At 40.0% G+C, this 22,436-nt stretch overlaps 2 protein-coding genes across 2 annotated transcripts in view; one reads left to right on the forward strand and one right to left on the reverse strand.

Moving 5' to 3' along the window:
- Window positions 1–9,880, forward strand: part of LOC124137235 (histone acetyltransferase KAT2A-like) — a 28,198-nt gene extending 18,318 nt beyond the window's left edge. Inside the window, exons 10-17 of the mRNA XM_046503453.2 lie at window positions 279–487; window positions 823–949; window positions 2,549–2,659; window positions 3,068–3,211; window positions 4,316–4,482; window positions 4,610–4,676; window positions 5,027–5,111; window positions 6,341–9,880. Coding sequence (XP_046359409.2) covers window positions 279–487; window positions 823–949; window positions 2,549–2,659; window positions 3,068–3,211; window positions 4,316–4,482; window positions 4,610–4,676; window positions 5,027–5,111; window positions 6,341–6,534 — 1,104 coding nt within the window. The 3' untranslated portion in view covers window positions 6,535–9,880. The remainder of the gene's footprint in view (window positions 1–278; window positions 488–822; window positions 950–2,548; window positions 2,660–3,067; window positions 3,212–4,315; window positions 4,483–4,609; window positions 4,677–5,026; window positions 5,112–6,340) is intronic.
- Window positions 9,881–12,024: 2,144 nt separating this feature from the next.
- On the reverse strand, window positions 12,025–22,334 carry LOC124137238 (thymidine kinase, cytosolic-like). Its single transcript, XM_046503459.2, has 7 exons — window positions 22,084–22,334; window positions 19,816–19,847; window positions 18,628–18,741; window positions 16,366–16,459; window positions 15,007–15,096; window positions 14,515–14,634; window positions 12,025–13,726 (listed from the first exon to the last, which is right to left on the reverse strand). Exons 1-7 carry the CDS (start codon window positions 22,147–22,149, stop codon window positions 13,541–13,543), a joined length of 702 nt encoding a protein of 233 aa, XP_046359415.2. The 5' UTR covers window positions 22,150–22,334; the 3' UTR covers window positions 12,025–13,540.
- Between the last annotated feature and the right edge of the window lie 102 nt (window positions 22,335–22,436).

Raw genomic sequence — 22,436 nt, forward strand, 5'->3', positions numbered from 1 at the left:
CCCGCTACAAAGCAAAAATCCGCACATTTTTTCCCGAGTCAATGGAAGTCACGTGACATAGCACAAGTTAACCTCAGCTCAAGTAGATGTTCAATTTGTGTTAATTAATTAAAACATGTTGGTAAGGTAGATTTGGATCACTCAGGGTACAAGGGGTTGTATGCATATGCTTGTGTTATAAAAGCTAAAGCGGGATGCATAAAACCCCATGTATCCCTCGTGTTCCTGCTACAACCTATAGTGTTTCAAAACAATAAGTTGTCCATTATCTGATCCAGCCGACACTGTTCCCCACCCACACGGCACGGGACGAGGCAGCACGACAGGAGGAGAACAAGGGGGTGATCAACTTCCATGTCATTGGTAACTCTCTCAGCCAGAAGCCCACTAAACAAATCTACATGTGGCTGATTGGTTTACAGAATGTCTTCTCACACCAGCTGCCCCGGATGCCCAAGGAGTACATCACAAGACTTGTGTTTGATCCGTGAGTGCTTCCTGATGTAGATGCTTGGGACAGGCTGTCACATTGGTCATGTTGTAAAGTTAAACTTTCTTGTGGTCTACACTTCACTTGACAACTGAGTTATCTCCCATTGTCACAGTTTACATTTCAGTTTCAAGTGTGGTGCAAGGTTCAGTAGGATGTTTACATGTTCTGTTGTATTTTGACGTAACACGCATTGTACCCAGATGACATACATCTGCTGCTGCAGTGAAACTCCATTCCTGCTGACTTGGTATTTCTATACAATTTCATTTTTCATTTGTTTTTTCAATGAAGTATTTGTAAATTACTGTGATCTTTGTTTGATTTTTCAGGAAACACAAATGTTTATCTCTGATAAAGGACAAGAGAGTCATTGGTGGGATCTGCTTCCGGATGTTTCCAACCCAGGGTTTCACAGAGATTGTATTCTGTGCTGTGACATCTAATGAACAGGTCAAGGTGAGTAGGTCAAGGTAGCATGTTAGCAAATGGTCAAGGTGGACAGAGCAATACCAGTCTCATGATTGATTGTTTAGAGAAACCAAATGAGGAACGTTGTATATTCTGTTGACATTCCATAAAGTTTCCTTTCAATTTTGTTTCTGAAAACAGTATCAAACAGTATGCTTAGGGTTGCCTTTGATGTGCCATCTGCTTAATTAACTTGTGACAAGATAGTGTGGATACTCAAAGTCCTTTACTACAATGACCTAGATGTTTTTGTGTTAGAATCAACGCCAAAATGTTGCTTCAATTGTAATAAAGAAGTGGATTATTACTCCTATCTTGTTATTAATAACGTATTCAACGTCATATAATTTTTTATTTTGAAGTTAACACGATATACAGCTTTTCCATTGGACAAGAGGTTGGTCACATGACCATGAAATTGACGTTCACAAGTGTATGAATGACACAATTTGACGTTCATAAGTGTATGAATGTCACAATTTGACGTTCATACGAATTTCACAAGACATTGTTCTTGAGATGATGTAATGACTACTTCCACATTCCTGGGGGAACCCCTGGGAAATCCCTACCACGAATACATACAGAAGCTTCTTTCTGAACATTTAGATCCTTTAATCTTGAACTCAGTGTTTTAGTTTTACATTGATAAACGTCATAGAGTTTGACTGCATGATCCTTCATGAATATCCTCGCTACGACCCATGCTAGTTACCAAAACAAAGAAACGCACATCCAAAGTATAGTAGTATCGACTCGATCTGTGTCTACTACAGTGACAGTCCGCAGCAATCTATGAATTTACCTGAGTATCTATTGGACACATCTTTACAATCACCTTTCAATGACCGGCCAATTGATTAATGATGACTAAAACATGTAACCACCACAGGTTCATTAACAACTTGATGTCAATCACTGGATTGTCTGGTCCAGCCTCGATTATTTACAAACTGCTGTCTTATAGCTGGAATATTACTGAGTGCGGCGTTAAACAACAAACAAACAAACAAACAAATCATTAACAACTTCCGAAATATCTCCCGTCACATTTATCGTGTCGGCCATTTTGACGTCTTGTCCTTGATGTAAATAAAGAATTTTGAGGACAAAATTTGTAACAGGAGTAATCTGATATGTCCAGCCTCTAAGAATCATGGCGGATGCCCAGCATTTTGCTGTGCAGAGTTGCATCCCTTAGGCACGCGAGAATCCTTTGGTCGTAGGTTCAAATCCCAAGTTATTCATAATTATGATTCTTGATTTGTCAGTACCATACAGGTGGTGGTGGGTTTCACCAAAGGGTTACGTTTCTAAGACCTACGTCACTTAAGTTTTTCTTCCCTCATTGAGTGCTCAGTCCATGATGTGACTGGAATACTGCAGTGTTTAACCCAACTCACTCACTATAAGGAAGATGTTGAGCCTTACACCTGTGTAAACATAGATTTATCCTGATGTGTTTTTTTCTAATACCGGTGAGGTATCTCAACTCACCATCCAATAGCCGAGCCCTTCATGGTCATACACTTATAATTGTAATGATACCGGTATTAGGTTTTGTAGTTCCTCTGTATTTGGTTTCAGGGTTACGGGACACACCTGATGAACCATCTGAAGGACTACCACATCAAGCACAACATTTGTCACTTCCTTACATTCGCTGATGAGTACGCTATTGGATACTTCAAGAAGCAGGTAGGACTTCATTGACAGGACAGCCAATACATATCCAATTGGCATCAAACTCCTTTGCATTTTACATAAATAGATTTAAAGTTACCATTCACGATTTTCATTTTCTAAACTCATCTCATGGGGATTTAGAGTTAAAATAGGTCCCCAGCAACCTATGCTGGTCATAAGTGGCGACTAACAGGATGAGGTGGTCAGGCTTGGTGACTTGGTTCATGGTGTGTCATTGTACCCCAGTGTGGATCGTTGACCACATAGTTCATCACTGGATTGTCTGGGTCAGGCTTGATTATAAATTGGCCTCCATCATATAGCTGGAATATTGCTGGTTGTGGGTAACAACAAACAAACTAAACAAGATCTGTAGACTCTGCTGCTGATTCTTTGGTGAATGAAACTGTTTCCTTCCAGGGCTTCTCAAAGGAAATCAAGCTGCCGAAGTCAGCGTACCTGGGATACATCAAGGACTACGAGGGGGCCACCCTGATGGGATGTGAACTCAACCCCCGGATCAAGTACACCGAGTTCTCCCAGGTCATCAGAAAACAGAAGGAGGTTGGTGGCTCATCTGTTGTTCTTTCTTCATCCGTAGATACATTGCTTGGAGGATATGTGATCAAACTGGTTATCTTAATCAGTGATCATCATTTTAAACATCTGTGATGGCAAGTATTGGCCATAATTAGCAGACATGTCATAACCATTTGCATATTCCATTTTTAACCATACAGTTATGTTTGTTTATGTTGTATATGTCCCCATCTTCCCGAGGCAAGGGGAGTTAACTGACTATTAACTGATATTCAGTTTCCATCCCTGCCGAACTAGGCTGGAATTATGGAGTGATATTTTGGCTGGACTAAAGAGTCTATGCATAGTCCAATCAAAATCGCGTAATGAAATCGACATCCGGTTTGTAAACTGCCATGCAGATAGCAGGATTTGCAAAGCATGTGTACCGCCAACACGGCGTCAACAGATATTTTCCAAATCTTTTCATGTTTTTATTAAGGCGATCACCTGATTTGATGCACTTTGCGAAGAAAGACCTGTTTTATTACAATATAGATGTTGGTTATCGATCAAATCGTCTTGACTGGGCGTTGCCATTTTGTTGGAAGCTGTTCAAGTGATATGAGAGGTGTAATCTGATTAGTCAGTAGGAGAGGCTTAGAAGGGACATAACTCTATATATCCACTGGTTGTGCTATGATCAAGCCCTGAAATTCCATCCTAGTTCGGCAAGAGTGGAAACTGGACTTTTATAGTCTGTTAACTCTCTTGTCTCGAGAAGATGCTATGTACCAGAAATACATGTACAATGTATCTTCAGTAACTATATAAACTTGTCGGGCACAGGTGGCCCAGTTGTGTATGGCACCACAATTCACTTATGCATCACAGAAACCTATGATTGTGGGTTCAAATCCCGGATTTGCCTTAACTAAGTTTCTTGGTTTGTAAGCTCCAGTGCTTATGGGTGTCACCCAAATGGTCAAGATCTTTGACCTGCATCAGTTCAGACTGTCTTCCCATATAATGGAGTAATGTCCTTTGTGTATATGTAAATGTTCCAAACAGTAGTCTTCTGGAAAGTGACAAACAAGGTTCACTCTATGGACTGTATTGGTTTAATATTATCACACTTCTCTCCTCCAGATCATCAAGCAGATTGTGGAGAAGAAGCAGGAGCAGCTGAGGAAGATCTACTCCGGCCTGTCCTGCTTCAAAGATGGAGTGCGGCAGATCCCCATCGAGAGCATCCCTGGTCTTCACGAGTCAGGCTGGAAGCCCACCTTTAGCCCAGAGAAGGAGAAGGAGAAATGGTAGGAAGGGATATAGCATCATTAAATGTTAATCTGCTTCACAGTAGGTTTTGTAGCTTTGGAAGTTCACTAGCTGGATCTATTCTTGATGCTTTACAGTTTTTCATTTGTGATTGTTGTCTTTCAGTAAAGACAATGCTCTTGACCCTGACCAGTTATACAACGCCTTCAAGACTGTTTTACAGCAAATCAAGGTCAGTACAACACTATGTTGTATAAAAAATTGTAGCAATACAATATACTCAGATAACTGACATAACAGAAATTGATGAAATGGTTTACAGAATTTTCCCTTTATATCTTCAACATAAATTCTGTTAGTCAGTTGATATTTGTTAATTCAGAACACCATGTTCACATCTCTGGTGTCATTCTGTGCTGTGGCTGTTTAAAGGAATGATGTTTATTACTGATAATGATTCCAAAACAAATCGTTGTGAATGGATTGTTCAGTGTCATTGTGACATGGCTTTGTTTCAACCACTGTGATGGTGTGACAGGAATATTTTGAAGCTTTGATAACATTCACTGTTTGTGCTTCCAGAACCATGGGTCAGCCTGGCCATTCCAGAGGCCGGTGGACAAGTCTGAAGCTCCTGATTATTATGATCATATAAAATTTCCAATGGGTAAGAAAATAACTTCTCTGAACAATTATGGTTGTATTGCATTAAATGCCTATGCAATAGACATGATAGAGTGAGCATATACCATGATGTGTTGTCCATTTACCCTTCCTTTTGTCCATTCATCCTTCCTTCCTTTGGTCCATTCATCCTTCCTTCCTTCGGTCCAATCATCCTTCCTTCCTTTTGTCCATTCATGCTTCCTTCCTTTTGTCCATTCATCCTTCCTTTGGTCCATTCATCCTTCCTTCCTTTTGTCCATTCATTCATCCTTTTTGTCCATTTTTCCTTCCTTTTGAAATTGATCCACCCTTTTGTCAATTCATCCTTCCTTTTGTCCATTCATGCTTCCTTCCTTTTGTCCATTTTCCTTCCTTCATTTTGTCCATTCATCCTTCCTTTGGTCCATTCATCCTTCCTTCCTTTTGTCCATTCATCCATCCTTCTTTTTGTCCATTTTTTCTTTCTTTTGTCTATTGGTCCATCCTTTTGTCCATTCATCCTTCCTTCCTTTGGTCCATTCATCCTTCCTTCCTTTGGTCCATTCATCCTTCCTTCCTTTGGTCCATTCATCCTTCCTTTTGTCCGTTCATCCATCCTTCTTTTTGTCCATTTTTCCTTCCTTTTGTCTATTCATGCTTCCTTCCATTTGTCTATTGATCCATCCTTTTGTCCATTCATGCTTCCTTCCTTTTGTCCATTTACTTCTTCTTCCCTGAAACTTCTAAAGGGAAGAGCCTTAATCATTAGGAGGATGTTTAACGCCATAATCTTACGAAGACATGATAATGGAGATAAAATATAAACTTTAGTATTTTTATTAATGAATAAAATATATCAAATTGTGTATAGCCTTTATGAAACGTATAATAAACTGCAAGGTAGAAGAATCTAGAACATTGATATCTTGTGTTGCAGCAGAATGGGATTCAGATTTGTTCATGCAGTTATTAAGGTAGCTAGGGGCATGGGACTTTCTGTTTAGTAGTCGTCATGTCATGTCATGTCATGTGTCGGACAAGTAGTGTCATTAGACCCAAAATGCACATAGGTTCCTCGTGTTACCTTGAGGTGAGGCACCTTAATCTAGTACAACCTTCCACTGATGTGTGCTGATAGGAAATCCATTTTGAACATTGGCCTGTGATGTGTTGTTGAAAAAATGCACTGAATTGGAAGTGGTGTTTTAGGAATTTCTATTTTGACTGCACGAACATCATTTCTTATTTCAGATCTGAAGACCATGTCTGACAGATTAAAGAACAGATACTATTGTCACAAGAAACTGTTCATTGCTGACATGACCCGCATATTTACAAACTGTCGAGCATACAATGAACCGGACACGGAGTATTACAAGTGTGCTAACACAGTGGAAAAGTTCTTCACCATCAAAATGAAGGAAGCAAGTCTTATGGACAAATGAAAGTGTTGTCTCAGTGGGTGCTCATCCTGTGATCTCGTCTCAGAACACACATCATCCCATAGTGGGGCTCAAGCTCCTCACAGCGATAGCCCGTTCGCAGAGCTGTCTATACTATCACTGCCACCAGTCAAAGTTCCCTGCTATGAGAGGTAGCTACAGCCATGCTTGGAGTCAAACTCGCAACCGAATGACCATTATGTTTTCAAACAAGTGATGACTCTTATGACGCCAAATACTCTTACCCCTGCTAAATTATTTCCTTTTTTGTCAATTTGGATTTCTATTTCATTACAACTATCATGTAATTGGTATAGTAAGAATGTAAGGCGAATGTTGGCTGATTTTCCGTTCTTCTGCAGTCTCGAACCAGTCTGATTGTACAAACAAAAAGGTAAATTCATCTTGGATATATGGTCGGTGTCAAACCTTTTCAAAATTCACCGATATCATTCCCAAAGACATAAACAAAAGTATAAACGTCTGCATTTGGGATTGGAGGGCAAACTTTAAGATTCTTGTAATGGCTGCACCCACACTGGTGGCAGTGATGTTACCGAGAGTGTAATGAAGGTGTCACACGCTGGGAAGAAGTTTGGATTGGGCTCTGCTGACAAGGTGTGGTCACACTTCTTGATGAGAGTGGACAAACCTGATCAGCAGTACAGTCAGTCCAGCAATACTGACCGAGTCTGACCGAGTCTGACCGAGTCTGACAAAGTTGCTTGAAAAGAAAACCTAAGCTAAACTGCCCGTGTTGTAAATCAATTACAAAGTGTGAATCAGAATTTCATTAAGAAAATGTCTGATGAAGTAACTCTTACATGATGCGATTTTCAGAAAATGCCAGTAATTAGGGACCGGTCATATATTTTAGGGGTAGGTGGGTCAGGATGCATCAGGGGAGGGTCACCAGAAAATCTGACAGTTTCTAGGGGAGGGTCAGAAAAAATAGTACACAGATTTGGGGAGGTTCTTGAGAATGGGCATTTTGTAATTAAATATGAAGTGCTTTGGCATTTATTTGGCTTTTCAGGTCAAGGGCATGGGGAAGGTCATCCAAAATGACAAGCATTCATAAGGGAGAGTTATTTTTTTCAGTACATTAGTGCATAAAAAACTGACTACCCACCCAACCCCTTAAATAAATGATTCATCCCTTTTATAAGTGTGTCATATGTATAAAATACTTAAATATCTGATACCAAGTTATGATCAAGGGAATGCTATCGTTACACTATATGATGGTGAAGTTCTCAGTAAATACCAGTGATTATGTAAATGTGACATCCATGTCAACTACATAACTAATCCTGTGTACATGGGTCCCAAAAGATTATACATGAGCCCATTTAGCCAAAAACTTTCACCGCATCTTTCCATAGGGCATGCTATTCTTTTGCATACTGTTGTATGCAGTAGGTCAGTTTTTCTACATCAGAACACCATGTGCCTTTGTCATGTGGTGTGGAACCCTCCGGAGTGTGTGGTGATCCAGAATGTCTTGTCAGTGTTACACTGCAGCTTGTGGGGTGGTGGAGTTAATGCTTTGGCTTGTCTTGCTGGATATCTGAGTTTGATCCCACACACAATATGAGAGGGTGTTTGGCAGCAACATATTTCTCTCTCATGACATTGCAGCTGGTGAGGATCTTCCTCCTAGGAAACTACCATTGAATTCCTCCGAAATGTCTTTTCAAAACTGATGAATAAAATGCATATCACTATCTTTACATGTTATTTGCAAAAACAAACAAACATGCAGGTCCTCATTATCAAGTTCTTAGAGTGAGGTTTTCTTATGAAACCTTTCATGTCACACCATGGCACAAATAATCAGGACTTGAAGTTATTCTTTTGGCAGAGAAGCTATATGTAGCTACTTATATTTTTACAGGTAACCTTGATGCTGTCAAAACCCAAACATGCCACACAAATGTTAAAAGATGAAATTACTGACATTTAAGTTTGTATAGTCTCATCATATATTCAGTTCAATGTTAAACCTCCTTTTGAGACACTAGTCAAAATAGGTCCACAGTACCTCATTTGTTGTATGACTAAGAAGAGGACTAGGTGGTCAGGCTCTAAAGCCAATTAAATGGGGATTGGGTGGTCACACTCTGACAAGGATGGTACCATGGATACTTGCTGCTACTTTACAGTCACTTGTTTGGTCCAGATTTGATTATTTACAGACCCCCGTTCAATAGTGGAATTTTGCTGACTGTGCATTAAGTAACGTTCACTCTTTATTTAGCTTTAATTAATTAACAGTTCGTACTGACATGACTTAACATTCAGCTAAGTCAGATATGTTTCGGGCAGTGGGGTAGCCTAGTTGTTAAAGCATTCTATCGTCAAGCGGAAGACCTGGGTTCAATTCGCCACACGGGTACAATGTGTGAAGCCCATTTCTGGTGTCCCCTGCCATGATATTGCTGGACTATCGCGGCTACCATTTTCCAGGTAGCAGAATATTGTTTTAAGTTTCATTGTTGCTATATACTACCATTAATTTCAAGTCCAGAAAAGCAACTCAATACATTATCATTTGGCACTGCCATTAATTACTTAAAGTTTCAATTTGCTCCTAAACAACCATAGAGTGATGTAGAACAGGGCCCCGGATCTTAGCGCTGAGGCGATTGTAACTCCAATACTTCCAACACAGACTACGACAGTCGTACCGCTGTGATCGTTTTGTTGAATGTAGGTCATCCCACTCCTGGCTGTTTGCTCCGATTATGTTTTTAGGTTTGTCAGCACCATACCCATCCCCTCAGGTTTCTCCAAAGTGGAAAACATCTGAAACCTGCATCACTTGGGACTTTCCTCCCACATCAAGCTGACACACCGTGATATAACTGGAATACTGTTCAAAGCGGCGTTAAACCAGCTCACTCACTCACTATTCTGTCCTAGGTTTCTATGGCAGTTTCCCTGGCATATTTGTAAATTTGTCCGACTCAGATCTGTATGTGAATATGAATAACATTTTCAAAGAATCTGTTATTAAGTTTGGTGCATTTATTTCCCAGGGCCCATCGCCCAAAGCAATCTTAGCGCTAAGCCTGTGTTAAAGTATGGGAGTTCGCTTTGTGCAACAGGGCCCTGATCAGTGTTTTTTCTCAGCATCAGTAGACTGTGTGATGTATTCGTTACTCAGAGTGTACTGTCACAGTGAATGTGTGACTGATTCAAAAGCTGAACATGGTCAGGTATAGAGTGAAACAGGTTATCATCTCATTACTCACCTGTACATACACATCAACCAATGGTTTATTTATGTGTTGTTTATATGTAAATAAGTACTATATACATTACACAATAAATTATATAAGAAGTCTATTTTGTGTAATCTGTTGATGCCGATGGAATGATTGAAACAGCACTTATATACCCCTTGGGAATTCTTGGATGGGACAGATCCCCCAACAACATGCTTGTCGTAAGAGGCAACGAAATGAAGTGGATGGTCAGGTTCATTGACTTGGTTGATAGTGTGTTGTCATACCTTGGTGGCGTGGGTTGTTGCTCTCAATATCAATCACTAGATTGTCTGTTCAGATTGGATTATTTACAGGTTGCTGGCATATAGCTGGAATAGGTCTTCAGCAACCCATGCTTGCCATAAATGGCAACTTTGCTTGTCTTAAGAAGCGACTTAACGGGATCGGGTGGTCAGACTTGCTGACTTGGTTGATGCATCTCATCGTATCCCAATTGTGTGGATTGAAGCTCATGTCAAAGACTGGATTGTCTAGTCCAGACTTGATTATTTACAGACTGCCGTCGTACAGCTGGAATATTGCAGAGTGTGGCGTTAAACAACAAACAAATCATATAGCTGGAATATTGCCAAACAACAAACAAAACATTTAGAGGTTATCATGAATCGGTGGTATGGGCAAGTATTTTCAAGATGTATTTAAAGTCTTTCTATACTTGGATGGATAAACAAACCCTCAAGTGTGATTGTTTAACCAGGCAATATTTGAATCCGTCACTCTCTAGACAAGTCATACGTATTGATTAAAAATAGAATAATTGGAGCAGAGTGTGATCCAGGTCGCAGTCGACATGAAGAGGGTTGTAACGTTGTGTGCTGACACTTGATGCACTCTTTTGTTACCCTGACTCTTTGAGTGAGAGTGAGTTGGGTTTAACGCCGCTTTTAACATTACCGTATTCGACGTAATAAGCGCCCCGTCCTAATAAGCGCCCACGGTGATATTTGCTAATATACTGGCTAATGAACAATCCCAATTAGCACCCCTTCCGATCGATAAATGTACACAATACTGTTTATTCGTGCATAATATGTTTGTTATATGCACCCTGAATTATCTGTCGTTTATAAACATTTCAGAATAAACCACGAAATTTACGCTCTTTGAACTCTGTTGTTTTTCACCAAAATAATATTCTAATAAGAGCCCCCTATTTCCAATTTTGAGAGCGCCCTGGGCGCTTATTATGTCGAATACGGTATTCCAGTTATATCACGGCATGTCAGCTTAATGCAAGAAGGAAGCCTGAAGTGATGCAGTTCTCAGACTTATTGTTTTATATTTCTATCAATGAAGGGGTACAGGTGGCCCAGCAGTCTTGGATGCCGCAAATTCGTTTTGCAGAGTTGCTTCCCTTGGCAACGTGAGAAACCTGTGATTGTGAATTCGCATCCCCGTCCGCCCAAATTATGGTTTTAGGTTTGTCAGCACCATACCTTAACTTGTGAGTTTCACCCATGTAGTAAATGTCCGAGACCTGCATCAATTCAAGCTTTCCTCCCACATTAAGTGGACACGTTGGGATATAACTGGAATGCTGTTAACAGCTGCATTAAACGCAAAAGGTGAACTGAAAATTATATGACCACATGGTATGGCTACAGGTAGACAGTTTACAGTTATAGATTTTGTGTGTGACTTATAAATGGCAATTAAATCAAAACTGAAAAAATGTAATTTTAGATTTCATGAAATCCTTAGAAATATGTTAAATTTAAAAAATAATTGTTTGTGATCCTTTTACATTTTGATACTAAAAGAGGAAATGGTAGCATACTATCAAACTATTGGCTCCCTTATCTCCGTTTTTTATTACTTCTTTTTTTTTCAATGTATCAAACATTTTGACGTGGCGTTAGAATGGAAATTAAAAGCCGTAAATAGAATATGGGGGAGCATATATTGAAAATGACCCAACTACTTTCTAGTGAGATATAACAAGGTGATCTGTACCGGTACCTGGTAGCCTAATTCTAGGAATATCAAGACCTGTGGTTATTGGTACCATAGAACTGGTCCACAGTAACCTCTGCTTGTAAGGCTTACAGTGGAGCCTGTAGTGACCTCTGTCACATCCTGGCCCAGTTGTGTGTTTTCCTTGGTTTGGACCAGTTCTTTACAATATGGCTGGAACAGCTTCGTGAAAAAACAAACAAGAAGGGCCAATAGTTTTTACTGATATTTAAAAACAACAACAGTATTTCTCAGGTCATATATATAGTTTATTAGGATAGCAAGAAGAACATACATCTATTTACAATTAGTCATAAATAACTGCATACAGTGTCGAAGCTAGGCTTAAAACTTGTAAACGCTAAAAAAGTAAAATCAAAATCAAATTCATCAATGAATCTAAAAACATACAAAACTAAGGACTTTTGTACACATTCATTTAGATTTAAGTCACTTGCAGACCGGGTCTTGGCCATCCAATACAAAATGAATATGTGCTAGTAGCCTAAAAACTAGTTTTTTTTATGGCATGGATGACAAACTATATCGTATGTTGTTTAATGCAGCACTCAGCAATATTCCAGCTATATGATGGCAGTCTGTAAATAATCAAGTTTGGACCAGACAAACCAGAGATTGATAAAATGAACATAAATCCATGCAATTGGGATATGATGACATACATGAATCAAGTCAGCGAGCCTGACCCCCCAATCCACCAAGTCATCTCTTAAGGCAAGCATGGGTTGGTGAAGACAAATTCGAACCCAGAATCCCAATGGGGTCAGAGACTATATCCCCACTAAGTAATGATAAATCGCAAAGCCGGGGGTAGTAGCTCAGAAGCATTAGATAATTTGTTCATATCTAAGTGCACTTTGCTATTGTATTGTTTTATTTATATAAAATATTATTCCTATGAGATGCATAGGATCGTCAGTCCAGACAAAAAATAGTTTGGCAAGGGTGAAAACTGGACTTTTAAGGGCATTTAACTCCAGACAGGGTAACAACAAGTACCATCTTTTAACGTCTTTTGGTATGACGGGGCTGGGGATCAAAACCCGGACCTTCCACTCTCCAGGCGGACGCTCTACCACTAGACTGCGGAGACGGTCTTTGAGGACAAGGTTTCACGGTCTTTGTTTCAGGGACAGATTCACCAAACACCTCTGCAGGAGACAGGAGTCTTTAGTTTTACTGTGTGATGGGTGTCAGTTCATGCAATTCATTTCAGTGTTTCTGTTTACCAGTACCATATAACCTTGACTGTGAATTCCACTCGCTGTTGATTCCTGGGTCCAGCAGAATTATTGCTGAATAAGTATGATAAAAATAGAACATAATTCAAATGACATTAAACCAGGAGAAATAACTGGCTTCCAAGCATGAGGGGTACCACACATCTATCTGGGTCCACTTGCACAAAGCTATCTTGGCTTGGAAACTCTAACCTAGAGTTACGTAACTCTTAGTACTAAGATTGTTTTGTGCACGTGGGCCCTGCACTGAATACAAAGGTACTTGTCATTTGCTAAAATTAATATACTCTTGGGTCATTAGACAACTGGATTGAGGAATTTTTGCAAAGGAGTACCAAACTGATATCCAGACAACAAGTGATGATAAGCATGCATTGTAAGGTCTGAAATAAGGACTGGTGAACATTTGCTGGGACCGGTATTGTTTTAGAGTAGTTAAAAATGACCCTGGAAACACTGAATGTAATACAGATGGGACGAAGCTGTGAGGACCATGTGACACTACAGCATCTGTGGGGACGTGAACAGCTGTCTGTTGATGTAGGACTTGTCTGTGAGGTTGGTGTTTTGCTGAGGAGTGTTGTTGATGTCTTTGAGTGGTGAGCGACGGGGAGATTTCTTACACGGAGACTTGAAGCATGCACGACACACAGCCAGATACTTGTCTGCCCCTCCGATGACCTCAACCTAGGACACATACAAAAACAAGATATACATATATGTACATACATCGTATATATTTTTTCTTTTATCAGTCAACTGAAGATTGCTGGACTTGGTAATGATTGTGAAAGGGTGAGTGAATGTTGTTTTACGTCAGTCAATTGTTCAAGATTGTCTATAAAAAGCCTGGGTCAGGCAAATCAGTGGTGAAGAGCATGAGCAATCATCAACAAAGTGACAGTCACTATAGTGATATCATCAAGTACTGGGAACCTATCCTTCAACAAGGGCCGGTCGGGTAGCCAAGTGGTTAAAGCGTCCGCTCATCACGCCGAAGACCTGGGTTCCATTCCCGACATGGGTACAATGTGTGAAGCCCATTTCTGGTGTCCCCCGCCGTGATATTGCTGGAATATTGCTAAAAGTGGAAACCATACTCACTCACTCCTTCAACAGAATCCCCACAAGGATTGGGTTAAAAAGGTACGAGGTATGTGTTTGCTAGTAATGTAAACTGGGATAAAAATCTGTTAATTTGGCCTAAATTAGGTTCAATAGAAAAAAAAAAATAAAAAAAAATAATTGAAGCATATTCTAAACTCTAAATTCAACCTGCTTTTTGGCCACTCGATATAGTTCAAAATTTGTAAATCTTGCATGATGTCCATTCTTGCAGCCGGGAATCAAACCCGGGTCTTCGGTGTGACGAGCAAACGCTTTCACCACTAGGCCACCCCACCGCCCCCCAAAATGATTGTGAAACCACAGCATAATATATGGTTCTTGTATATATTAGACAGCACCATCCTTACCTCTGTTTCCTTTCCTTTCCTCTTGGTAAACGATGCCTCGTTGTAACAGTTCATGCAGACAGCCGACAGCTTCATCACATGCTCTGCTAGCGGCACGAGATTCAAGATGTCTCCGAAACCCTAAAACATAGATTGCATCATTCTGAGTAATCGGATAAGCTGGTTAGAGTCACCTTGTTATTGGATATACCGGTAACAGTACACCTTGTTATCGAATAAGCTGGTTAGAGTACACCTTGTTATCGGATAAGCTGGTTAGAGTACACCTTGTTATTGGATAAACTAGTAATAGTACACCTTGTTATCGGATAAGCTTGTTAGAGTACACCTTGTTATTGGATATACTGGTAACAGTACACCTTGTTATCGTATAAGCTTGTTAGAGTACACCTTGTTATTGGATAAGCTGGTTAGAGTACATCTTGTTTTAGGCTACCTCACATCTCAACCCTTCCAGTTGGATATGCTGTTAACAATTGGACATTAACCAACCTTCTTCTGGAATGTCGCATCCAGTGCTGCTACTATGACAACTTTCCCCTTCTCTGCCATAGCATCAGCAAAATCCACCACATCGGGAAACTGAAGAGAAAAACAGTACACTGTTTGAATGACTGTCTGAATCTTTGCAGTGAAACCTTGAATTCTTACAACTTGATATACCATATTCGACGTAATAAGCGCCCAGGGCGCTCTCAAAATTAGAAATAGCGGCTCTTATTAGAATATTATTTTGGTGAAAAAAACAACAAGAGTTGAAAGATAAATTTCGTGGTTTACGCTGGCAGCCTGAATTGTTTATACGACTGATGTATTTTTCCAGATTTTAATTGCCCATAATTAAGGGTGTATAAATAAGTTTTGTGTACATTGATCAATCGGAAGGGGTGCTAATTGGGATTGTTCACTAGCAAATATATTAGCAAATATCAATGTGGGCGCTTATTAGGGTGGGGCTCTTATTACGTCGAATACGGTAACCTTTAGGGTCAACTGAAAAGCAATGGCTGCATGTACTAGTTCAGACTTATGACGGTTTTATGGTGCCAGCCCTCTGAGATACCATGCAGCAGTTGCCCAGTCCTTGTTTTATCCCCTTAATGACCTAATCCACTAGACTACGGAGGTGTCAATATAACCAGGTCATGACAGGAAAGTTTCATAAACTACTACCAGTCTCTAACAATTATTTGGTTTCATTGGTGCCAGGTGAAATCTTATTAACTCAAACTTATCTTTTTTTCCCAGGTGATAGGAATGCTGACCTAAATCACAATATTTTGACACTTTTATAACATGTTTCTGTATATTATAATCAGGGTCCAGATAAGCTGCGTGTCTGCGTAAAATACGCATCAGAAATGCAGAAATACATAGTAAGATAAATCCAAGCATATCAAATACGCAACATTACAGATACGCTACAAAAATAAAACTTGTGCGTGTCATCAAATTATTGTGAAGTAACCCTGCGTATTTGATTAGCAAATCAGCAACTTATTTTGAAATTATAAACGGCATTCCGTCAACCTTGCCAAACTCCACGATAACAGTAACATCATGATCATTTGCCATCACACTTTCTTGTGGAAGTATCGTGGTATTTTTGAGTCCTATAAAGCTCTTGAACCCAGATGAATAGTGTTTTTAAATATTTAACTTAAATACCCACATGTGTAAAAACTAGTGGGTAACAGAAATTTGAATACCCAGATAGAATTACTGATACCCAATGATTTTAAAATGCATGGGTAAAATACCCACAACACCAAAAGCTTATCTGGAGCTCTGATAATTAATTATTAATTGTGCTATTTACGCCATATGACTGAATATAACACTGAAACTTACAAACTGTCCCTCGTCAATACCGATGACTTCATACTCCATCATCTCATTGGCTAGAGTCATCAGTGTCTCAGCAGCAATGGCTGGCAGCACTTGTCTGTAGTAGAAATATGTTAGAAGTCATAAACAACATGTTGGTATGTGTGGGGTGGAGTTTCTAACAAGGACTTGTAGATCTCCTGAATCTTTTATTGGATTATAAAGGTCACCAGAAAATCCTTTTGACTTTGTGCTTAACCATGGTTTGGTATGATGGTCTTCTGACCACCTTCATGCTAATCAGTATAGCAGGCTATCAAGTTTGATCCATCTTTACATATGTTTTTTTCTAGGCTGAATTTGTTTTACACCATCAACATTTGTTGAAATATGGGTACCAGCAGTGGTTTACAAACCAGTCACAGTTCATCTTTCTGACTACATAAATACCTGGTTTCTGACTACTGTTCCCTGGCTTGTTGCTGACTTTTGGCCCTGATTTTTGACTACTGGTCCCTGGTTTCTGAATACTGGTCCCTGGTTTTCTGAATACTGGTTCCTGATTACTTGTCCCCTGGTTTCTGACTACTGTTCCCTGGTTTCTGACTACTGTTCCCTGGTTTCTGACTAATGGTCCCTGGTTTCTGACTACTGGTCCCTGGTTTCTGACTACTGGTCCCTGGTTTCTGACTAATGGTCCCTGGTTTCTGTCTCCTGGTCCCTGGTTTCTGACTACTGGTCACTGGTTTCTGGCTTTTAGTCCCTGGTTTCTGACTACTAGTCCCTATTTACTGACTACTGGTCCCTAGTTTCTGACTACTGGTCCCTGGTTTCTGACTACTGTTCCCTGGTTTCTGACTACTAGTCCCTGGTTTCTGACTACTAGTCCCTGGTTTCTGACTACTAGTCCCTAGTAAATGACTACTAGTCCCTAGTTTCTGACTACTGGTCCCTGGTTTCTGACTATTGGTCCCTGGTTTCTGGCTTCTAGTCCCTGGTTTCTGACAACTAGTCCCTAGTTACTGACTACTGGTCCCTGGTTTCTGACTACTGGTCCCTGGTTTCTGACTACTAGTCCCTGGTTACTGACTACTGTTCCCTGGTTTCTGACTACTGGTCCCTGGTTTCTGACTACTGTTCCCTGGTTTCTGACTACTGGTCCCTGGTTTCTGACTACTGGTCACCGGTTTCTGGCTTCTAGTCCCTGATTTCTGACCACTAGTCCCTAGTTACTGACTACTGGTCCCTAGTTTCTGACTACTGGTCCCTGGTTTCTGACTACTGTTCCCTGGTTTCTGACTACTGGTCCCTAGTTTCTGACTACTGGTCCCTGGTTTCTGACTACTGTTCCCTGGTTTCTGACTACTAGTCCCTGGTTTCTGACTACTAGTCCCTGGTTTCTGACTACTAGTCCCTAGTAAATGACTACTAGTCCCTAGTTTCTGACTACTGGTCCCTGGTTTCTGACTATTGGTCCCTGGTTTCTGGCTTCTAGTCCCTGGTTTCTGACAACTAGTCCCTAGTTACTGACTACTGGTCCCTGGTTTCTGACTACTGGTCCCTGGTTTCTGACTACTAGTCCCTGGTTACTGACTACTGGTCCCTGGTTTCTGACTATTGGTCCCTGGTTTCTGACTTCTAGTCCCTGGTTTCTGAATACTGGTCCCTGGTTTCTGACTATTGTTCCCTGGTTTCTGACTACTGGTCCCTAGTTTCTGACTACTTGTCCCTGGTTTCTGACTACTGTTCCCTGGTTTCTGACTACTGGTCCCTGGTTTCTGACTACTGGTCCCTGGTTTCTGACTACTAGTCCCTGGTTTCTGACTACTAGTCCCTGGTTTCTGACTACTGGTCCCTAGTTTCTGACTACTGGTCCCTGGTTTCTGACTACTAGTCCCTGGTTTCTGACTACTAGTCCCTGGTTTCTGACTACTGGTCCCTAGTTTCTGACTACTGGTCCCTAGTTTCTGACTACTGGTCCCTAGTTTCTGACTACTGGTCTCTCTTTAGTTTCAGAATACACTATTTGGAAAAAAGGGCTAGATATTGGTAGGTTGGCATTAAAAAACACACACCCCTCCCCCAAAAGCAACAACCGTGCAACTATGTTGTAGAACTACTGTAAAGTTAGCAGTGTTTGATATATATTTTCATGTGTAGTCTGCATACCACTGAAAACACAGAGTGAGTTTCAGTATCTTAAATTAGGCTGTCGAGAAACTAGAGCCAGATCCCTTCGTTGTTAAGGCCTGAGTTAGGACTATAGAGTCAATATGCTGCAGTTACCTGTCGTGTGTAGCGATGCCGTTATTGTCGTAGCGGGTGTCTTTGGCGTATTTCACTATGAGACAGGAGTAGTTAGCTACCTGGTATCTCTTCATTCTTCTCATTAGCTCGGTGCTGGAGGAAGAAACAAACCATGTTAGCAATCATAGACATGTTAACATTCTCTTCAAAACTGTAAGATGCTTCAATGACATGGGAAAAACAGTTATAATTTTCAAGATTGCCTGCAGGTGTGTTCTAAAAGTATTAAGCTTTTTCTAATTCTAAAATACAAAATTATCAAAATATGTTGCAGTTCAATGCTACTGTTGTTTGGTTGGTTTGTTGTTTAATGCCGAATTCAGCACTATTCCAGCTATATGATGGCGTTCTGTTAATAATTGATTCTGGACCAGACAGTCCAGTGATTGATATCAAGAGCATCGATCCACGCAATTAGGATCGATGACATGCATCAACGCTACCGTTGGGGACACAGCACAATGCACCTTCTATTGTGCAAACTGCTGAGCACACTCATTTAACATGTTGAACATGTTGAAGCTACATACAAATTTTCCAGAAGAGAGTTGAACAGGTTGTAGAGAAATATTTGTTTTGTTTGTTTGTTGTTTAACGCCGCACTCAGCAATATTCCAGCTATATGACAGCAGTCTGTAAAATAATCAATCTGGACCAGACAATCCAGTGATTGACATCATGAGCATTGATCCACGCAATTGGGATCAATGACATGTATCAACCAAGTCAGCGAGCCTGACCACCCGATCCTGTTAGTCGCCTTTTACGACAAGCATAGTCGCCTTATACGGCAAGTATGGGTTGCTGAAGACCCATTCTACCCCGGAACCTTCACGGGTAGAGAAATGAACCATGTCAACATTTCTGCATAAAATTATGCTGAATATGATGAGTATGTTTTTTACACTGCTTTTAACAATATTATTTACAGACCGCCGTCATATAGCTGAGTGCGGCGTTAAACAACAAACCAAACCAACCAACCTTGTGTGTCAATATTTTCCTATACAGTCCCAGAAGAATTAATATGTAATTATATAAATTATAACTTCAATCTTGAGGCATCAGGAAGGACTTGTTTCCTATCTAAACCATGTAAACCATGTAGTGAATGCCTGCATATTGTGTAGATTGTGTAATCAAAAGAATATTTCTGTGATTACTTACGTTTTCCCCGAGAACATAGGTCCAAAGATTATCTGCAAAATACCAAACAAATACATTACAAGATTATCAGGTGATGACATGTCTAATGTAACCATGGTTACTAGTCTGTATATTACCATACATACAGTAATCATGGTCATACCAAGTAACATGATGAATATCATTATTAAGAATCTAAACATTACCTCAGCAAAATAGTACAATCAAATTGAGTGGATTTTCACAAATGTGAACTCAGGCTGGGACGGGTACCTGGGTCTGGTGGGTACTGACTTGGACGCTGATATCCACAGGACTACCCAGACCCGTGGTTAGAAGGGGTAGAAACTAACATATTTAGTCCACTAGTGTGACTGAGTGAGTTGGGTTTAACTCCGCTTTTAACAGTATTCCAGTTATATCACAATCATAGGTTTCTGGCGTGCCCAAGGGACGCAACTCTGCACAGCGAATCGCGGCGCCTTAGACGACTGGGCCACCCGTGCCCCCAGTCCACTAGTCCTTATAATAATAACATATAGCTAAACCCTTAAAAATGTCAAATTTCTACCCGTCCTTATGATACCTTTACTATTGGGCAAGGACTACAGGTCTATTTCTAACACTGGTTAGTCATGTGGTTACACTACAAGTCACACATTTCGCATTTCTTACTCACTATGAACCATCCTTCTGACCTTTATAGGTTTCAATAAAAATGTAGCTTCAATCAACTTCAATGTATGCATGACCAGATTGTTATTTTCGCATATCTGTATACTTTTTGCTAGAGCTCCAGTGAAACAATTCCAAAAAACAAGTATATTTTGTACTCAACTTGAGACCTACAGTGGGTACCCGGGTAGGGTTGGGGTTGGGTAATAGGGGGTCGGGTCCCGAGATAGTAAATTTGGACCCGTCCCATCCCTAATACGGACTATTATTGTTATGTAAGCTGACCGAATCAGACTAAGTAGGGTTAGAACTAAACTAGAAACCTTCACTAGCCCAGGTGAAGATAAATTGCCCTTGATATGTTGAAACAATGGGGAAATTAGAAGTTTGTACTAGCCTGCAGGAAATTTTACTAGCCCTGGGCTAGCAGGCTAGTGTTAAGTTCTACCCCTGCTAAGAAATGTTACTACTATCGACTAGACAGGCTTTGGACTAGAGGCTATATTGTCTGACTCAGACATCATCATGTGAACAGACATGTACATAGAACTAGAAGCCATTCTCAATGAAAGATTCAAGATGTCCATCAACAGAGACCAAGATTACTGTCCCATTGGTCCATCCCATCAGCCTTCATCACCTCATCACCTACAATCACACACTGTACTACACACTGCAATCAACCATCTTGTCAGCCCAGACGAATTCTGCGGTAAAATGACCAAATTTGTTTAGGCTTAAATTACAAATTCTGCAGTAAATTCTGCAGGAAAAACATAACCATTTCAACCTCAAACACTAATACAAACTCATTAAATTGTTTAAATTGATTAATTTTCTTAATTTTAATTTCTTAGTCTCTTGCATTTGGAGATATTATCTGTGAATGTTGAGTCATAAGTACAAATATTCACTGTCATTAAAATGATATACAAAGAACATGAACTACCCTTATATAAACAGGGCTCGATTTAGCTACGTAAAACATGCACCAGTGCAACCTATTGTTGAAAAATACAACCTAGTATTGATGTTTACATGCACCAAGTACACGTAAAAAAATGCAAATTTGTACATGACTAATCCCACAGGATCAATCTTTGAACAACTCAACATAGTTTTATCAGAGACCATATAACAGATCTTTTATATGGTCTCTGGTTTTATTTACCATACTACATATGTGACTATATCACTAATCACTGTGTTGTGTCGGTTTCATGACATGACAGGCATTGGCGATTCTGTGATTTTACTTTACATTTAGACTAGTTCAGTCAGGTGCAACTAGCTTTTCACGTCAACATGCAACTGGTACAGGTTAAATCAATTTAAGTTCCTTAGGGGCCTAATCGAGACCTGATACATTAATGATACAATGTTATCGCATCTAATATCCAATTTAAAAATTTTAAAGAGTATCAGAATATATAAACATTAAACTTTAAAAAATATTGGAGAATGGATTGAAGATAAACACGATAAAAAATGAATATTAATAGATCTACATGCCCCTCAATCCATACATCTTGGCCTGACGAGCAATATGTCCCATATTGCATATGTTCATATTCGATGTATTATGAACAACTGATGATAGACTTCATGTTTTACCTGAATCTGTCCTCTGTCGCTGGTAACTACGGTGGGCGATGGGATCAGGTGATTTGAAGACATCATTTTGATATATTTCGTTGATTTTGTAAAATAATTCTCAACACCGCGTCACTGAATTTCCCTCCAAATATTTCTAGGTCAGGGGTCAAAGGGCACCGGAGGTAATGTTTATCTTTTCAAGGGTCTGGAACTAGTTTGTTAGTTGGTAGAGATGAGATGAGTTAATGCAACGATAAAATGGTATTAAAAATCACTAAACTCTTCATTTATTTGTTTTCCACCTTATATTATGGTGTTTAATAAAGCCATAAACTACTGTTATGACTGCGCTGTTGGATTAGGAGCGAGCT

The sequence above is a fragment of the Haliotis rufescens genome, unplaced genomic scaffold (genome assembly GCF_023055435.1).
Source record: "Haliotis rufescens isolate VD_foot unplaced genomic scaffold, xgHalRufe1.0.p SCAF_11, whole genome shotgun sequence".
NCBI lineage: Eukaryota > Metazoa > Mollusca > Gastropoda > Lepetellida > Haliotidae > Haliotis > Haliotis rufescens.

What these genes read in the sequence shown, in the direction of transcription:
- LOC124137238 (XM_046503459.2), bottom strand. Translation starts at nt 22,149, where the DNA reads ATGATGTCTTCAAATCACCTGATCCCATCGCCCACCGTAGTTACCAGC. An exon ending in CCTATGTTCTCGGGGAAAAC is followed by an intron (nt 18,742 to 19,815) that starts GTAAGTAATCAC and finishes TTCTTCCTCCAG; the next exon opens with CACCGAGCTAATGAGAAGAA. An exon ending in GTATTGACGAGGGACAGTTT is followed by an intron (nt 15,097 to 16,365) that starts GTAAGTTTCAGT and finishes TTTTCTCTTCAG; the next exon opens with TTTCCCGATGTGGTGGATTT.